General features: G+C 47.1%; 2 protein-coding genes across 2 annotated transcripts in view; both read right to left on the reverse strand.

Moving 5' to 3' along the window:
- Window positions 1-1,139, reverse strand: part of GCC2 (GRIP and coiled-coil domain containing 2) — a 36,375-nt gene extending 35,236 nt beyond the window's left edge. The window contains exons 1-2 of the mRNA XM_005686651.2: window positions 1,018-1,139; window positions 876-932 (exon numbers count right to left, since the gene is read on the reverse strand). Of these exons, the coding sequence (XP_005686708.1) occupies window positions 876-932; window positions 1,018-1,023 (63 nt within the window). The 5' untranslated portion in view covers window positions 1,024-1,139. The remainder of the gene's footprint in view (window positions 1-875; window positions 933-1,017) is intronic.
- On the reverse strand, window positions 4,624-13,692 carry LOC102174036 (sulfotransferase 1C4). The gene is made up of 7 exons (XM_005686652.3): window positions 12,962-13,692; window positions 10,317-10,442; window positions 9,281-9,378; window positions 8,865-8,991; window positions 8,229-8,323; window positions 6,763-6,943; window positions 4,624-5,864 (listed from the first exon to the last, which is right to left on the reverse strand). Exons 1-7 carry the CDS (start codon window positions 13,113-13,115, stop codon window positions 5,749-5,751), a joined length of 897 nt encoding a protein of 298 aa, XP_005686709.1. The 5' UTR covers window positions 13,116-13,692; the 3' UTR covers window positions 4,624-5,748.

Below are 16,143 nucleotides of genomic sequence, written 5' to 3' on the forward strand. Positions count from 1 at the left end.
ATTCTTCGGCACTCAACTTTCTTTACAGTCCAACTCTCACATCCATACATGACTACTGGAAAAACCATAGCTTTGACTAGATAGACCTTTGTTTTTTAATATCAGCAAATGCAAGTTTAACTCAGTAATTATTAGTTAAACAACTACAATGAAATGTAAAAAAACCGCACACACCCTCTTGCTACAGAATATCCTTGTTACAGATTAAGACATTTTCTTTGATTTAATTTCTTTAACTGCAAAATCAAGGAACTGGGACTAACTCTACTTAAAGTTCCTTAGTTGTGTGAAACTTTAGTCCTATTCAAGGCTGAAAGACGCCTCTGGCCACAGGAAAACACGTTAAGCCCTAATTACAGCAACAAGATGAATCAGGGCGCATTTAGGATTTAAATGAAAAATGAGGGAAAGTTACTTAGCGCCTATGGGCTCAGTATTCTAATGGGTAAAGCTGGGATCACAGGAGTATTTAACTCCGGGTCACCATGAAGCTTCCGGGAACACACAGTTTGGACGACTGTCTGAAACTCAGCCGTAGGAGGAAACCTCGGCAGCAAGTCCCCATCTCTGGACCGACCCCCGCCCATGCCACGGGGGTGATCTGTGTCCACCTGAGGAGGCGCCAGCAGGACCGAGCCCCCGACGCCGCCCGCCCGCCCGTCAGGCTTGGTCCGGTCGCCGTTCGGACCTCAGAAACCAGACTGTTTCGCTGAACGTTTGGAAACTGCGGAATCTCGAGGCACGCTGATCCGGGGCAGCAAGGAAAGCCAGCAAACTCAGAGAAAACCCCTGACCGCTCAGACCCGAACCCCGAGGAAAGCTGTCCCCCAGGCGGTCCCCTCCCGGTGGGACCCGCCTCTCAGACGTCTCTTTACCTTGGACTTCCCGGTCCCGGGAGCGGCCGGCGAGGCCACCCCGTCGTGAACAGGCTCCTGCAAAACACAACGAAAGCCGGCTAGTCACGGGCGGCCATGCAGACGGGGAGGTGGTCCCTCGGTCCCCAACCCCTCGCGTTACCTCCATGGCCGCCGGCAGCCTGCACTTCCACCCAGCACCTCCCACGGACCGCCGCTTCGGGTTAAAGGTCGCGCTTCTCCGCCGGCCCCGCCCCCGCGTCTCCACGGCCACGGCCCCGCGGCGCTCGCGCTTCCGCTTCCGCCTCGGGAGGTGGCTTCCCGCGAGCCCCGCCCCGTCCCGCCCCACCGAGCCCGCCCTCGAGGAGGCGGGGCGGGGCGGGCGGTCCTCAGGGCGGGGCGGGGCGCACCCGGGGGCGGGGCCCTGTGCTCTGCGAGGGTGTTGGGGCTTGAGGCTCTCCTGGGAGGGTCAGGCACTGCGCAGCTCGGCCGGGGGCGGCCGCCCTAGTCACATTTCCTTCGCTTGTTCCCATTCCTGTCCTCCTCTCCCATGTCCTGTCCCTTCTCCTGCCCGAACTTCTGTCCACTTTCCTGTCCGTTGTCTGTCCCATCACCTGTTCTCATGCCGTGTTCCCTCACCTGTCGCATCTCCTGTCCCCTCACCTGTCCCCATTTTTGTTCTGATTCCTGTCCCTCTTCTCTCTCATCTCCTGTCTTCTCAGCTGTCCCATATCCTGTCTCCTCTCTCATCTGCTGTCCTCTCACCTGTCCCCGTTCCTATCCGTCTCCTGTCCCATCTCCTCTCCCCTCAGCTGTCCCTATTCCTGTCCCTCTCTTGTCCCCTTTCCTGTCCAATCTCTGGTCCCCTCACATCTCCCATGTTCTCTCTCCTCCCCTGATTCAGATGCTATTACTTTTTCGAAGCAAGCAACATTTGCTTGGTTGCAGAACTTTACTCATGGCCCTCTGTGAAGACTGAAAAATCATATTAAAATCTCAGGAGTATATGCCTATCCCTTAGATAATTCTCTTTAACCCATCGAATTCTACACATATCTCAGAGTGCGTTGTTCACAGGCCCTAAAGACTTCTTGTTTCCATTCACATGGAATAAACCAGACACAGAGACATTTGTCCAGCTGAAAGAACTTATAAGAAACCACAGCTATAGTCTCATTTCTTTACCGATTGCAGGTTGAGTTTTAGGTCTCCTCATTTCAGATGATTTATTATTATAGGATTGAATTTGGGTGGGGTTCAGAATAAGGGGACTGGTGTGTTTAGGTGGATTCATCTCTAATGTGTCAGAAAAGCAGTGGCCTCAGGACCTTCTCCTGCTACTTGAGAATATGGTGTTTTGTGTTTTTTTTTTGAGCATCATCTGAAGCCTGAGACTTCCCAGGTGGCACCAGTGGTAAAGAATCTGCCTGCCAATGCAGGAGACAAAGGAGATGTGGGTTCAATCCCTGGGTCGGGAAGATCCCCTGGAGGAGGGCATGGCAACCCACTCCAATACTCTCACTTAGAGAATCCCATGGACAGAGGAGCCTGGCAGGCTATGGTCTATGGGGTCGCAAGGAGTAAGACATGACTGAAGCAACTTAGCACATACACAGGAACCCTTGGACACAGAGGAGTCAGGTGATCCTGGCCAGGGTCTGTTAGGTACAGTTGGCCCCTCTCTGCCTATTTCCCAATAACTGGCAAAGAAACTGGGCACAGGTAATTCAAGCACAAGGGAAGATTCCAGACACCATGGTCCCTAGGCAGAGTGGTTCCTCTGGGCGAGGATAGCAGGTGAAAACAGCCATGTGCTAGACTGCCCAGTAGAGGGGGCAAGGAGGTCAGCATGGCGCTTCCCACTGGCTGAGAGACCAAGGAGGTCATCCTGTAGTCCTAGTTAGTTGTTCCAGACTTTGGGTTGGGCTAGAACAGGAACAGTGAAATGTGTGTGTGCGTGTTGGGGGTGCAGGCCGATGCTGTGTCCTGGCTCATTCAGTCCGCACAGTAACAGAGCATCTTCTGTGCACCCAGTTCTCTGCTGGGGGATGTACAACTGTGACTAAGACAACAAAGGTCTCCTTGCTGGACTAGTGGTAGAGACAGACGATAAGCATGGAAACCGTTAATTTAACAGAGGTATGAGTTATGGAGAAAGTAATGCCATGTTACATAACAGGATCTGTTTCATTTTCATTTAAAAGTTTTACTTTCTAACAATAATTGTATATATTTAATTGTGTATCTTTATGGTGTACAGGGCTTCCCTGGTGGCCCAGATGGTAGAGAATCTGCCTGCAATGCAGGACACCTGAGTTCGACACCTCAGTCGGGAAGATCCCCTGGAGTAGGAAATGGCAACCCACTCCACTATTCTTGCCTGGAGAATTCCATAGACAGAGAAGCGTGTTGGGCTATAGTCCATGGGGTCACAAATAGTCAGAGATGACTGGACAACTTTCACTTACTTTACTTATAAAGTATACATGATGATTTGATATATGTATACACAGCAGAGTGATTACTACTGCAGCTAATTAACGTCTTCTCCACGTATTTTGCACGTATGATGAGAGTATCTGAAATGTACTCTCTTAGCATTTCCAGTTTTCAGTACTTTTTTTTGGCTGTGCAGTGAGGGTTGGTGGATATTAATTCCCCAACCAGGGATCGAACCCAGACTGACAGCAGCAAAACAGAGTCCTAACCCCTGGACCACCAGGGAGTTCCCAGCACAGTCTTATTAACTATAGTTATCATGCTGGACGCCAGATCTCTAGATTACTTGTCCTACATAACTGCAGCTTTATGCCCTTCGACCCATATTCCTATACCCCCCCACCCCACCTCCAGTCCCCAGTAGCCACAGTTCTGCTTTCTGCCTCTACATATTCAACTTTTAAATTTATTTTCAATTTTTAAAAAAGTGTGTTTATTATTTTCATTTAAATATTTCAGTGTAATAGTCTAAGCATTTAAAAACGTAATTCTTTTGAAAACAATACAATTTATTTATGTAAACCCAAGGTTATAAACTGAAAATGACCAGATTTTTTTTTATTTTTTTAATTGAAGTATAGTTGACCTACAATATTGTATTAGTTTCAGGTGTTCTGTGCAATGATTTGACATTTATATACATTGAGGATTGATCACCACAATAAGTCTAGTAACCATGTTACCTTATAAAATTATTGCAATATTATTGACTATATTCCCTATGCTGTATATTACAGTCTGTACCTATGAGTCTGTTTGTTTTTTAGATTCTACATGTAAGTGAAACAATGTGGTTTTTGTCTTTGATTATTTCACTTAATCTTCTAGGTCCATCCATGTTGTCACAAATGACAAGATCACATTTTTTATGCCTGAGTAATATTCCATCACACACAGACACACACACACACACACGCCAAATCTTATTTATCCATTCATCTGTCAATGGACATTTAGGTTTCTGTGTCTTGGCTATTGTGAATGGTGCTGCTATGAACACTGGGGTACAGATGTCTTTTCAAATTTTAAATAATTTAAGTAACTACGTGCAGCTAGTGGCTAACACAGTAAACTCTAGAAGATAACCGGTATAGGACTACTTAGAATATAAGAAGTTGGCTTTTTAGATTTCCTTGACTGATAAGAGTATTTCAGTTACTTAGTTCTCAGTTTTTGCTGTTTGGTGTGCATTGAAGTATTTAGCAACGTCCTTCTCTTGGAGAAAAAATGAGCAAATGAAAATTTAAATAAGCACAAAAGAGACAATACAGACCTCTAAGAGATTTAATGATACACTTTAATCTTAATCACATAAGAATTATGTGTGAAAGACTTCCAAAGAGCAGATGGTCCTTCAGGTTGCAGTATTGGCAGGAAGATGGGAGGCCTGCGCTGGTTAGTGAACTTGCTGTGTATGATTTAAACTGGTGGGGAGAAAGGAAAGGAAACATCTGGAGAAGGTGGGATGACAGTAAAGCTAGTTGGGGAGGGGAGGAGCCTGTGAGACGCGCTTGGACCCAGCAAGGTGGCTCTCTGCTGGAGTTAGGAGGGGGTTTGGCAGCACAAAACCCAGCTGGCAGGCGGTTTGGAAGGTAAGTCACCCATGTCATAAGGTAAGTCACCCTTTGAATCGATGGCTAAAAATGCTTGGGATGTACCTTGTAGGCAGCAAACATTCAGAATCATCGAAAGATTCTGAGCTAAAGAGAAATGTAATGAGTCTTGTTGTGGGAAAAGAAGTTTGGCAGATGTATGATGAACAGAGAAACAAGTTATGTAGCTTATAGGCAAGGGAGAGGCTTCTGAACCAGAAGGGTGGCTGCAGAGGTAAGACATCCTGGAAATACACTGACAGGTGTTGCTGATGGATTAGAACACAGTTGAGGAGGGGCCAGAGAGAGGTGGGTCAAGGTGCAAGTCTGGGAGGGGTTGGCTGGGAGTGGGAGGGGAGTCCAGGGAAGTACAGAGGCAGAGGTGAGGGACAGGGGTAGAGGCACTGAAGGAAGAAGTCTGAAGTGAATGAGAACGTTTCAGGGGAAAATAGTCACCTGCAAGAAATAGTAACTATTGACACATTTTAGTGCTGTATTTACAAATTTGCTTAAATCAACACTGAATCTGAAAACTTGAGTATATTCTTATGTGATGACCAGAGCATATTTAACGTGTTCACACGCATGTGGTCTGTAGAAAACTGATGCATCACAATCATTAGTAAGAATGCCAGGGTTGCAAGTCTCCGCCTTCCACCTGGCCCCAACCACTGTTAGCTCTATCTTTTTTTAGCGTGAACAAAAGCAGACACAAGAAGCACTTAGTCCCTCCACCTGAATTCAATATCACGAGGTCAGGGCAATCAACTTTTATACCAATTAAATCTGATGCTTTTTCTTCCTTAAGAGAATCGGAAGTGGAGAGTTAGAGTAGTGTCAGCCATGTTCTTCCTGTAATCATCATCAAATCTCTCGTTCTGGGCCACGGTGAAGTGGTTCTTCCAATCCCCGACGACCCCTGAAACAGTCATGGCCGGGAGTCAGTACTGCGGTGGGAGTGGGGTCGGGGGGTGTAGGGGAGGGGGTGCTGGGAGGGGCGGTTCTCTGTTCTCCTGCTCTTGTATGTTCTACCCCCTGCCCCAGAGACATTCCCCTGGCTGGCCCAGCAGGGTCTCCCCCAGGAGGGAGGAAGGATCACCTGTCTGGTTTGTGGGTCGGGAGACGGCAAGGTTGTGTGAGCAGCAGGGCTGAGGGCCCCTCTCGTGTGTCCTTCCTACACATCAAAGCAAGGTCTGTGCCAACATGGTGTTGCCCGCAGAACAAGCAGGGCCTGCTAGTGGAGGGACTGCACGTGCCATTTTGAGAAAGGAAGATTCTCCCCAGTTCTCCAGTTGCAATCCCTGTTACCTTTCCCAGGCTGGTTTTTCTCCATACTGTCATCTATCATCCTGCATGTTTTTTCATTTGCTTCCTTGTTTACGGCTAGATATAATATAACTTCCATGAGGGCTGGAGCTTTCCTGTGCTTTGTTCACTGCTCTGAACATTACCCAGAACAGAGCCTGGCACATAGTAGCCACTTGGAAAGTAGTTTTGAATGAATGGCCCTTTCTGACAGCCTAGAACTCTCTATAAAGTGGATCTTTTGCTCCATCTGACTTGATTCTATATCTTTTCACCTTACCAGCCAGAACTCCAGAGGGAACAGGAGGATACGCAGTTAGACCTAGACACCAAATCTCACTTTCCACTTGTGGCTGAATGTTAATTTCATCTGTGGTTTCTTAAATTGTTCTTTTCCCAGAATCCTTCATTATCAATCTTATTTTCCTTTTCTATAGAAAGGAAACTCCCCAGAGACTATGAAATATTGGACAGTTCCTTTAGGATTATGGCCAAAAGGAAACACTGAAAACCTTTTCTAATGAATGGAGAAATCGACTGGTTCATGAATTCAGCCGGAATCGATGTGTAGTTTGCCATCGGGTTCTGCTTCATGACGCTAAATGAAGTGTGATGAACAATTTTATCCAGAACTTTATCATCTAAGCTCTTTCCAATAAATTCTGCCAGCTTCTGAATTTCATGCTTTGGGTTCTACGAGCAGAGTCAAAAGAAAAGACTTGGTATAAGATAATGTTTATCAATGAATAATAGTCTTAAGAGAATATTGAAATGAATTAATAAGAGTAATCAGTAACATGCCACGAGTTAAAATTTTTAAAAATCGTATCTCACAAATGTTCAGCTTTTCAGAAATGACTTATTTAGATGTGGTGACTCATACTGTTCTCTGTATTGCTGCTGCTGCTGCTGCCAAGTCGCTTCAGTCCGACTTAGTGACTCTTTTCGACCCCATGGACTGCAGCCCACCAGGCCCCCCGATTCCTGGGATTCTTCAGGCAAGAACACTGGAGTAGGTTGCCATTTCCTTCTCTGGTTCTCTGTATTAACTAGAGTCTTTACACTGTTCTTGCTCTAACATGTCAACTGGGTCATGTTGGTAAGATGCTCAAAACACAGTGACCTGGAGTGCATGGGACGTGCTCCATGGAGCAGTATGTGCAGGGTCAGGTCCAAAAGTCCTGCTCCAGCCCGTCCGATAAATGCCCCCAGGGGAGGCGCTGAACTGGTGCTGAGAGCAGATGTCACAGTGGCTTCGGGGACCCGGCCACAGCGGCCTGTTTCCTGCTTCTGTCTGTGATGTACCTTTCAAAAATCAGGCTGTCAGTTACAAATCCAAGGACAGAGATTGTCATTCTGTACAGACCCAGTGGCGTCACAAAAGTGCTGGGTAGATGACCATTTACCATCAACTCTCATGACACCAACTCCTTCAGTCCTGATAGCATCTCTTGGAGTGTATATTACTATCTCCTCTCTAGTGACTTCTAACATCAAAATTCCTAGACGTCAAACATCTTCACAAAGAAGAATTGCCAGCAAGCAGTAAGCCAGAACTCGGGTTCGAGAATCCATAGTGTTTCCCACTGCACCAAATTTCTTAAACTGTTGCTTGAAACTCTGTCATTCCTCTAGCACTAATAAAAAAAACCCAAAATGTACTAGAAAGTTTTTTTCCTTCTAATGGGAATTTCAAAATACACACCGCAAGGGGGGAGAAAAAGCATCACTCATGTTTGCCATCCTCTGCCTGTAAGGAAAAGGTATCCCGCAGCTCAGAGTTCTAGGAAGCTCGGGTGAGACTGTAATATGGAAACTCATGACGTGCCAGGTGTGCTGTGGTGGGTGGATGGGGCAGCCAGTGAAACACAGCATCTCCTGTGCCCAACTGCAATCTGAGGGTCCCCGATGGGGTGCACGCATTGCAACTGAAGCATTTATGGTCAAATGGGGACTTGGTAGGTGGCCTGGTCCTCACCTCCTTCATGTCCTCATAGAAGAGGTAGAGGATGCGGTGCTGGTCCTTGGCGTGCCACCAGCCCTTCACATGGTCGAACCAGGAGCCCCAGCACACTGCAGGATGGGACCAGAAGCAGGGCAGTGAGTCACAGAAACCCAGTGACAAGTACACCCCCCATCCCCACCCCCGCCCTGGGAGGAGGATCCTGAAGGGAGGAGGCAGGAGGTCACCCTGGTGATTCCTTTATGGTAAAGCCAGCCAAGGGAAATCAGTCCTGAATATTCATTGGAAGGACTGATGTTGAAGCTGAAACTCCAATACTTTGGCCAATACTGATGTGAAGAGCTGACTCATTTGAAAAGACCCCAGTGCTGGGAAAGATTGAAGGCAGGAAGTGAAGGCGCTGACAGAGGATGAGATGTTTGGATGGCATCACTGACTCAATGGGCATGAGTCTGAGTAAACTCTGGGAGTAGGTAGGTGATGGGCAGGGAGGCCTGGTGTGCGGCAGTCCATGGGGTTGCTAAGAGTCAGATACAACTGAGTGACTGAACTGAACTGAAAGCCAGCAGAGCCCCTGCTGTTCTCAGAAACTGACACCTTTTTTGTAGACTGCTTGTGGATTTTGAGACAGGATGGAAACCAAGCGCTCACCTTTCCCAGTCAGAAAACTCTCAAAGTATTCTTCCCAGGTGCCTGGAGCAGGAAGGTTTCTATTCATCCTGTGGAAGTGGTAATAAGACACCATGTTGTCCTTGGGATTCCTGGCTACATAGATCATCTAGGAGTGGAGAGAGGAAGGGGAGAAGCAAAACCAGGATTAGAACAGCAGACAATGACGTGAGGGTGGGCGTATTCCACACAGGTGGGTATTCCTGATGCTGTGTTTCTGTGCTGTGGCTTTTGTGGGAGATGGAAAGGATTCACGTCAATCTGCGTATTGATGATATGTGACCAGTGGACTTTTTGCTTCTGTTTTTAATTTAACAAGTGACGTGTTTTAAGAGGAAATTGAAGACCAGTCTGAGTTCCTTCTAAGGGGCCAAATCTGCATTCCTTTGGCTCCCTACCTTACAGTTTTTCTCCAGGAAAGATGGTGGCAGCAAGTGGAAGGGGAGATGTGTCTTCAACATCCGGGGTGAGGTCATTGCATTCGCTTGTTCCAAGCCTGTGAAATTAGTTTTCAACAACTTTCCATTATTTTTCTCCATTTGCTTCAGAAACTTGCTGCCCCATTTTTACTACATTAGGAACACTCCAGACCACCTGTAACTCTCTGTGGCTTTCATATGAGAGAATGGGGTTTTTGGCTAGAGCAGTTTTTGTTTTTGCCACATAGTTTGTGGGATTCTAGTTCCCCAGCCAGGATTGAACTCATGCTCCCTGCAGTGAGAGCATCATCTTAACCACTGGCCACCAGCAAAGTCTCTAGAACAGCTTTTAACCATACAATAACCCAAATAAATAAGAACCTAAAAAATTCAAAGCCTTCCACCATAAAATTATCTTACCTAGGCTCATCTTTGTGGAATGAGTTTAATTTCTAATTAGAGAACCAAAACTTACTTTATTTTTTAAAAATTTAATATTTATTTTTATTTTAATATTTATTTATATTTATTTGGCTGCACCAGGTCTTAATTGTGGCATGTGCATTCTATTTTCCCTGACCAGGGATTGAACCCAGGTCCCTTGCATTGAGAGCTCAGAATCTTAGCCACTGGACCACCGTTAAGTCCCTTAACTTACTTTTGTGTGAAAAGAAACTCAGTTAGAAAATGTCTGAAGTATAGCCATGGCCAGACAGTGAAAAAGAGTCCTGAAGTCCACTGATGGTGGTTTGAACACCTGGGATTCTGAAAGGGCTGCTGTGCTTAGTCACTCAGTCATGTCCACCAGGCTCTTCTGTCTATGGAATTCTCTAGACAAGAATACTGCAGTGGGTTGCCATTTCCTTCTCTAGGAGATCTTCCCAACCCAAGGATGGAACCCATGTCTCCTGCATTTGCAGGTGGATTCTTTACCACAGAACCACCTAGGAAGCCTGAGAGGGCTGCTGGCTAGTACGTCTAGACCTGGGGTCAGGTGCAGCCGTGATGTACTCACCAGATCCTAGGGAAGGGATTATCCATTCGATGAAGGGAAATCGCTCATGTGTGGGTGCCCTCTGGCTTTGGTTGACATCACCCCCATTTTGTATCAAGTCCACAATCTCCTGCGTCCACGTTGTTCCTTGTTCCATGGGTAAGAATAGGAGGCACAGACATTATCTCCTGCATTTCTTAGGATGTGAGCAAATACTCGTTACAGCAGCTGTGTGAACACTGAAGCCTGCTTTATAGTGGAATTCAGAAAACATCCTTGTTTGTTTACATCTTGTGTTATCATAATATGGATTTTTAGGCAAACACTCCAGTTTGGAGTGGATATAAGATTCATAAATAGACAGTTCTTTTCTCTGTCACAACCATTCATTAGGATTGTCATGCTACTGAGTAGGTGGCATTGTTCCTTAGAAAGGTGGAGTGGAAGTCTTTCTCTCCCAGCTGTGATGTCGGGTCGTCCCTGTGTGATCTTCAGACTGTTTCCCAAGTGCACAGCCTGAGGTTTCCCAAGTGCAAAGCCAGGAGGCTTTGTTGTGTGTTGGCTAAATGAACAAGTGATTAGGGCTTAGTCTCTGCGTTCACGCTGTCCTGTTTTCCCGAAGGCTAGAAAGTACATTTCCTAGGCTCCTTTGCCACTGAGATTCTGAATACCCTGTGACTGATTTACCTTCTGAGAGTTAAAGGAAGGAGACAGAGGTCTGAGGGTGGCCCCACCGGGTACAAGATGTGTGGAAGCCACTCCACACATCTGGATCAAGCTCGGAGCTCGATCCAGAAGCTGCACCCCCACTACCCCTGGAGGGCTTCCGTCTCCAGTTTCGGTCACTTATATGGGCCCCATCCTGACTAGTGTGGGGGCTACTACCTATTTTGCAGCCTTGAAGACCTGTTGAATCAGATGTCTGACCACGTCTATGTCAGGAGGAGATTGAATAGCAGTGGTGTTTTATTTCCTAGATGAGTTGGTCTCTAATATTATCTGGCACCAACTCTTCTTTATGGGTTAAAGGACCAATATTTCTTTAGCTATCAACTCAAAGGAAGTTAGACTCATTTGTACTAGTTTTGTGTGTTTACTATGAATTTTGGCGGCTTCCTAGGTGGCTCAGTGACAAAGAATCAGCCTTCCAAGCAGGAGATGTGGATTTAATCCCTGGGTTGGGAAGATCCCCTGGAGTAGGAAATGGCAACCCATTCCAGTATTCTTGCCTGGAGAATTCCATGGACAAAGGAGCCTAGTGGGCTATAGTCCCTGGGGTTTCAGAGTCAGACATGACTTAGTGACTAAACAACAACTCTGAATTTATAGCCAAGGGCTAACATTGGGGCAGGTTCCAGTGCAGCTGGAGGTTCAAAGTCAGCTGGTCCTTGGGGTCAGAGGTCAGTGATTCTACAATGTGTGTATCTCTGTTCAGTCACAGAGTGTTTAATATTCTGCTAAAAATCTAGGTGAAAACTTTTACATCATCTGAGGTTGTTTCTTGTTCCCTTTTATCAATACAGCCTTTATTAGCATATACAGTTTTCATGACTGATTAAATACTGCATTAGCTGGTAAGTGCTTTTCTTTCTATTGTTATTAGATTGTAACCCCTAACCCATGAAAACTCTAAATGAACCAAACTTTAATGCTCACTTTTGGTAGGTGGAAAAAGATGAACAATTAAGCATTGCACTGAAATTATGGTGATAGAGTAGAATTGTGAGTGAAATAAGGCAGTGAGATGTGATTCCCCACCAGTGGTTACTTTCAGAAACTCACATTGAGAAAATTTTAATTCTGAACAAACTCATGAGAAGTAATCAGAAAGTCAGGGCTGATTTGAAATCAGTTGGCACATGAGTCTAAGGCCCCATCTGCCTGCAAAGCCTTTTATCAAATCAATACAGATAAAGTCAAAGGGTGGGTGGAGTGTATGTGTGTGTGCCCATGAGTGAATGTAGCAGAAATTATTGACAGATATTGATTTTGCAAAGAGCAAATGTGTGTGCAGTTGGGGTATGAGCTGAGTACTGTGTTTTGGTCTAACTGTAGATGCACACAAATAGCTGCAGAGAACTCCTCGTCCCAGCTCACCCCCAAATTTACATGACGCAGTGGCTGAGCTCAAGTTTGTCCTGTTTCTACAGTAACTTTGTTAAACTGATTATATTGAAATAAGAAAGCAGGTTCACAACATACCACCGAGAGGGTGGAGATGCAGAGAGTAGGCCTGGGACCCTGAGCAGGGGGACTTATGAGTTCAGCCTTGCAGAACATAAGCCCCCTTCTCCACTCGCCTGCTCCCCCCACCAGCTGGGGGTGCCCAGTCTGGCTCTGCTGTAAGGGCCTGCCCTGGTAACAAGTAAATCAACAAGTCTGGCCCCTTTGGTTTCAGATTGTTTGATTTACTCTCTTGCAGGAAAGTAAACAACATGTACTTCATGGGGAGTATTAAATTCTTAAGACGTGTAGGTCATTTTAACGGTTTTTGTGTGGTTCCCCCCGCCCCGCCCCCGTGATTTGTGTTGGCCTATCCCGCTGCCCACTCAATGGTTTTCTGCTCAAACCCCGGTGGGTTTCTCAACATCCTCAGTGCTGCGTCTTGCTTGCTTCTGTCCCTGCCCCTCCTCCCACCTCCCCTGCCCCTTGTCCCTCCCGCCTACCTGCTTTCGGGTAGGTAGAGATGAGCAGGTCGTCAGGCCTGGCTTGGAAGCTCCAGATCTGATCCCAGGTGTCACAAGTGGGCGTGGGCTGCAGGATGCCTTCCACATAGTCCACAGCAATGCGATTCACACCCTCAGATTCCAAAGCCTCCATCTTGTTCAAGGCCAATGTCAGGGGTCAGAAATTTTAGCTCGGGAAAGCGTTACCCTCAGACAGCTCAAAGCTGCGTGCTTGGCGGCTTACAGACAGGGCAGGGCTGAGACCTCAGGCTCTGCCTGGAGTTGCCCGTCGAGGGCAGCTGGCCTGGCCAGGGAGCAGCAACTCTGGCTTAGGACTTTGCACACAGCACTTCCAACGAGCTGTAGCCGCCTCCGGGAGGGGCAGTGACGCAGCTGCCTAGCCCTCTGCTCTGGGCTGCACCGCGACGTGGCTCTGGCTCCCCGCCCCCGGCCGTGTCCCTTGTGCCTTCAGCCGCTCTTCTGTGCCCTTAGCGATGGTCAGGGCCACCTCATTTGCAGTCCTCCTCTGCATTCACGAAATAATTCACAGATCTCTTTAATTCTTTCTTCTGGGAATTTTAAGCTCATTACAAAGTGGCAGGAAATCTGCAGGTGGTCTTACAAGTTGCAGCGGAGACACTCTTCCTTGAAAGGCTGGAAGGAAGTTTCTGTGCTGGCAACAGTGAGAGCTTAGACCCAACCTCCCAGCGCAGATGTGGGGGTGGGGGATCAGCAGTGTTATTTTTAAGACTGAAATAGAGGAGGCTCCAATAGCAATGATTCTCTTTCTGTTGTAGGCTGTTTAGTGTCAGTATCAGCCCTGGTCTGTTCACAGACAATAAAACATGTTTGTTCCTTAGAAGCCAAGTGGATACGAAAGCCACAGAGTTACAGAAGGCACATCCTCTGACTTTTTCTTCCTGGAGTTCACCATCGAGGCTCAGGCCGGATCCCACCCCACCCCAACAACTCCTCCCCCGCAACCCCCGTGAGCCCCTTGTTTTCCTAAAAGCCCTAGTGTTTATTTATGCTGCTTGTTCCCTTCCTTGGAATCATTCCTGGCTCCTGCAGTTTTGTTTTCTTTTCCCCCTCCTGTTTCCACCACAACCCTTCTTGGCTGACAGTTACAGAAACAAGAGCAATCATAACCACAGTGAGGTACCATCTCATGTCGGTCAGGATGGCTGCCGTCGAAAAGTCTACAAACAACAAATGCTGGAGAGGGTGTGGAGAAAAGGGAACCCTCTTACACTGTTGGTGGGAATGCAAACTAGTGCAGCCACTGTTCACTACAGAGAACAGTGTGGAGATTCTTTAAAAAGCTGGAAATAGAACTGCCATACAATCCAGCAATCCCACTGCTGGGCATACACACTGAGAAAAGCAGAATTGAAAGAGATCTGTGCACCCCAATGTTCGTTGAAGCACTGTTTGCAATAGCTAGGACATGGAAACAACCTAAATGTCCATCGGCAGATGAATGGGTAAGAAAGCTGTGGAACATATACACACGATGGAATATTACTCAGCTATTAAAAAGAATGCATTTGAGTCAGTTCTAATGATGTGAATGAAACATGAAACTGGAGCCTATTATACAGAGTGAAGTAAGTCAGAAAGAAAAACACCAATACAGTATATTAATGCATATATATGGAATTTAAACAGATGGTAATGATAACCCTATATGAAAGACAGTAAGAGACACAAATTTAAAGAACAGTCTTTTGGACTCTGTGGGAGAAGGCGAGGGTGGGATGATTTGAGAGAATAGCATTGAAACATGTATATTACCATATGTGAAGTAGATGACCAGTCCAAGTTCAATGCATGAAACAGGGCACTCAAAGCCGGTGCACTGGGACAACCCAGAGGGATGGGATGGGATGGGGATGTTGGGACACGTGTACACTGTGGCTGATTCATGTCAATGTATGGCAAAAACCATCACAATATTGTAAAGCGAAAGCGAAGTCGCTCAGTCCTGTCCAACTCTTAGTGACCCCATGGACTGCAGCCTACCAGGCTCCTCCATCCACAGGATTTTCCAAGCAAGAGTATTGGAGTGGGTTGCCTAAATTAACCTCCAATTAAAATTAATTAATTGATTTTTTTTAAAAAACTCATTAAAAAAAAAAGCAAAGCAAGAGCAGACCCACCCAGCTCTCCTGCTTCTTCTTGCAGTATTATCAAGTACAGCTGGTCTTTGTTTCTAGTTCCTGATGCTGTGTCTCAAAAACCCTTGGGAGTTCCTCAGCAGTTGGAGCCTTTGGCTGTTTGTGTTGAGTCCCTGTGGACCCCACCTGGGTTGTCAGGGAGATCACACCTGCTGAACATGTGGATGCTTCCTGGGAGGGGCTGCCTGGAGGCTTCCTGAGGATGAGGGACAGGGCATGACAGCTCTGCCCCTTCTTACCGGAGAGCCTGACCCCTGCACATGTAGCATTCACCTGTCCCGATCTGTGTTGTCCATGTACGACACAACTGTGATTGTAGGTGTAGCACTTTCAGTGAGTTCTATTTATCATCATGGAACCTATAGGGGCATGGGGATGCTCCCCCAACCCCAACTTAGAGCAGGCTGATAGCAGCACAGATGGTCCACAAGGCTTGTGCTTGCATGTGAAGGGTGATGGGGGGATCTTGTGAACGATTTTACCCTTGACCTGCAGGTCTGTGCTAACCCTGGGTCATCAGTGTCAAGACAGAATTGAGTTGAATGGACAGAGAACTTCCCTGGGATGCTTCCCCTGCCCCCAGCAGCTCCAGATGCTGTTCCTGTAGCAGGAGTCTCACTTCTTGCTTCAATCCCTTCCCACCCAGAGCTTCACAGCATCCCATGGGGGCTTCTAGGTGGGGACTTCTGTGGTACCCAGGACCTCAGGCCATGCACATTCCCTGCTCTGCAAGGCCAATGCCCTGTGCCCCCTTCAGATCTTCTCTAATATCCTCCCCAAAGTGCCCCCTTTGGAGAGCCTGTCCTTGATCTTGGGTGTCTCCCGCGTGCCTGATGGTGGCCCCTTCCTGTCCTTTGGGGCTGTGGTTTGAACTCAGTCCTGTGTCCTCCACTGCCCATGTCCGTGCTGCGGGCAGCTCTGTGTCTGGTACGTGTGTCCTGGGCAGAAGGAAAGAGTGAAACTAACTGGAGGACCGAGGGTGAGGTCTATGGGCCACAACCGTGG

Source organism: Capra hircus, chromosome 11, assembly GCF_001704415.2.
Source record: "Capra hircus breed San Clemente chromosome 11, ASM170441v1, whole genome shotgun sequence".
Lineage (NCBI taxonomy): Eukaryota > Metazoa > Chordata > Mammalia > Artiodactyla > Bovidae > Capra > Capra hircus.

Excerpts from the sequence above, each read along its gene's own strand:
- LOC102174036 (XM_005686652.3), bottom strand. The coding sequence starts at position 13,115 with ATGGAGGCTTTGGAATCTGAGGGTGTGAATCGCATTGCTGTGGACTAT. Across the intron at positions 8,324-8,864 it reads GAGTTTTCTGACTGGGAAAG|TGTGCTGGGGCTCCTGGTTC; the intron begins GTGAGCGCTTGG and ends CCCATCCTGCAG. Across the intron at positions 5,865-6,762 it reads TTCTCCATTCATTAGAAAAG|GGGTCGTCGGGGATTGGAAG; the intron begins GTTTTCAGTGTT and ends TGACTGTTTCAG.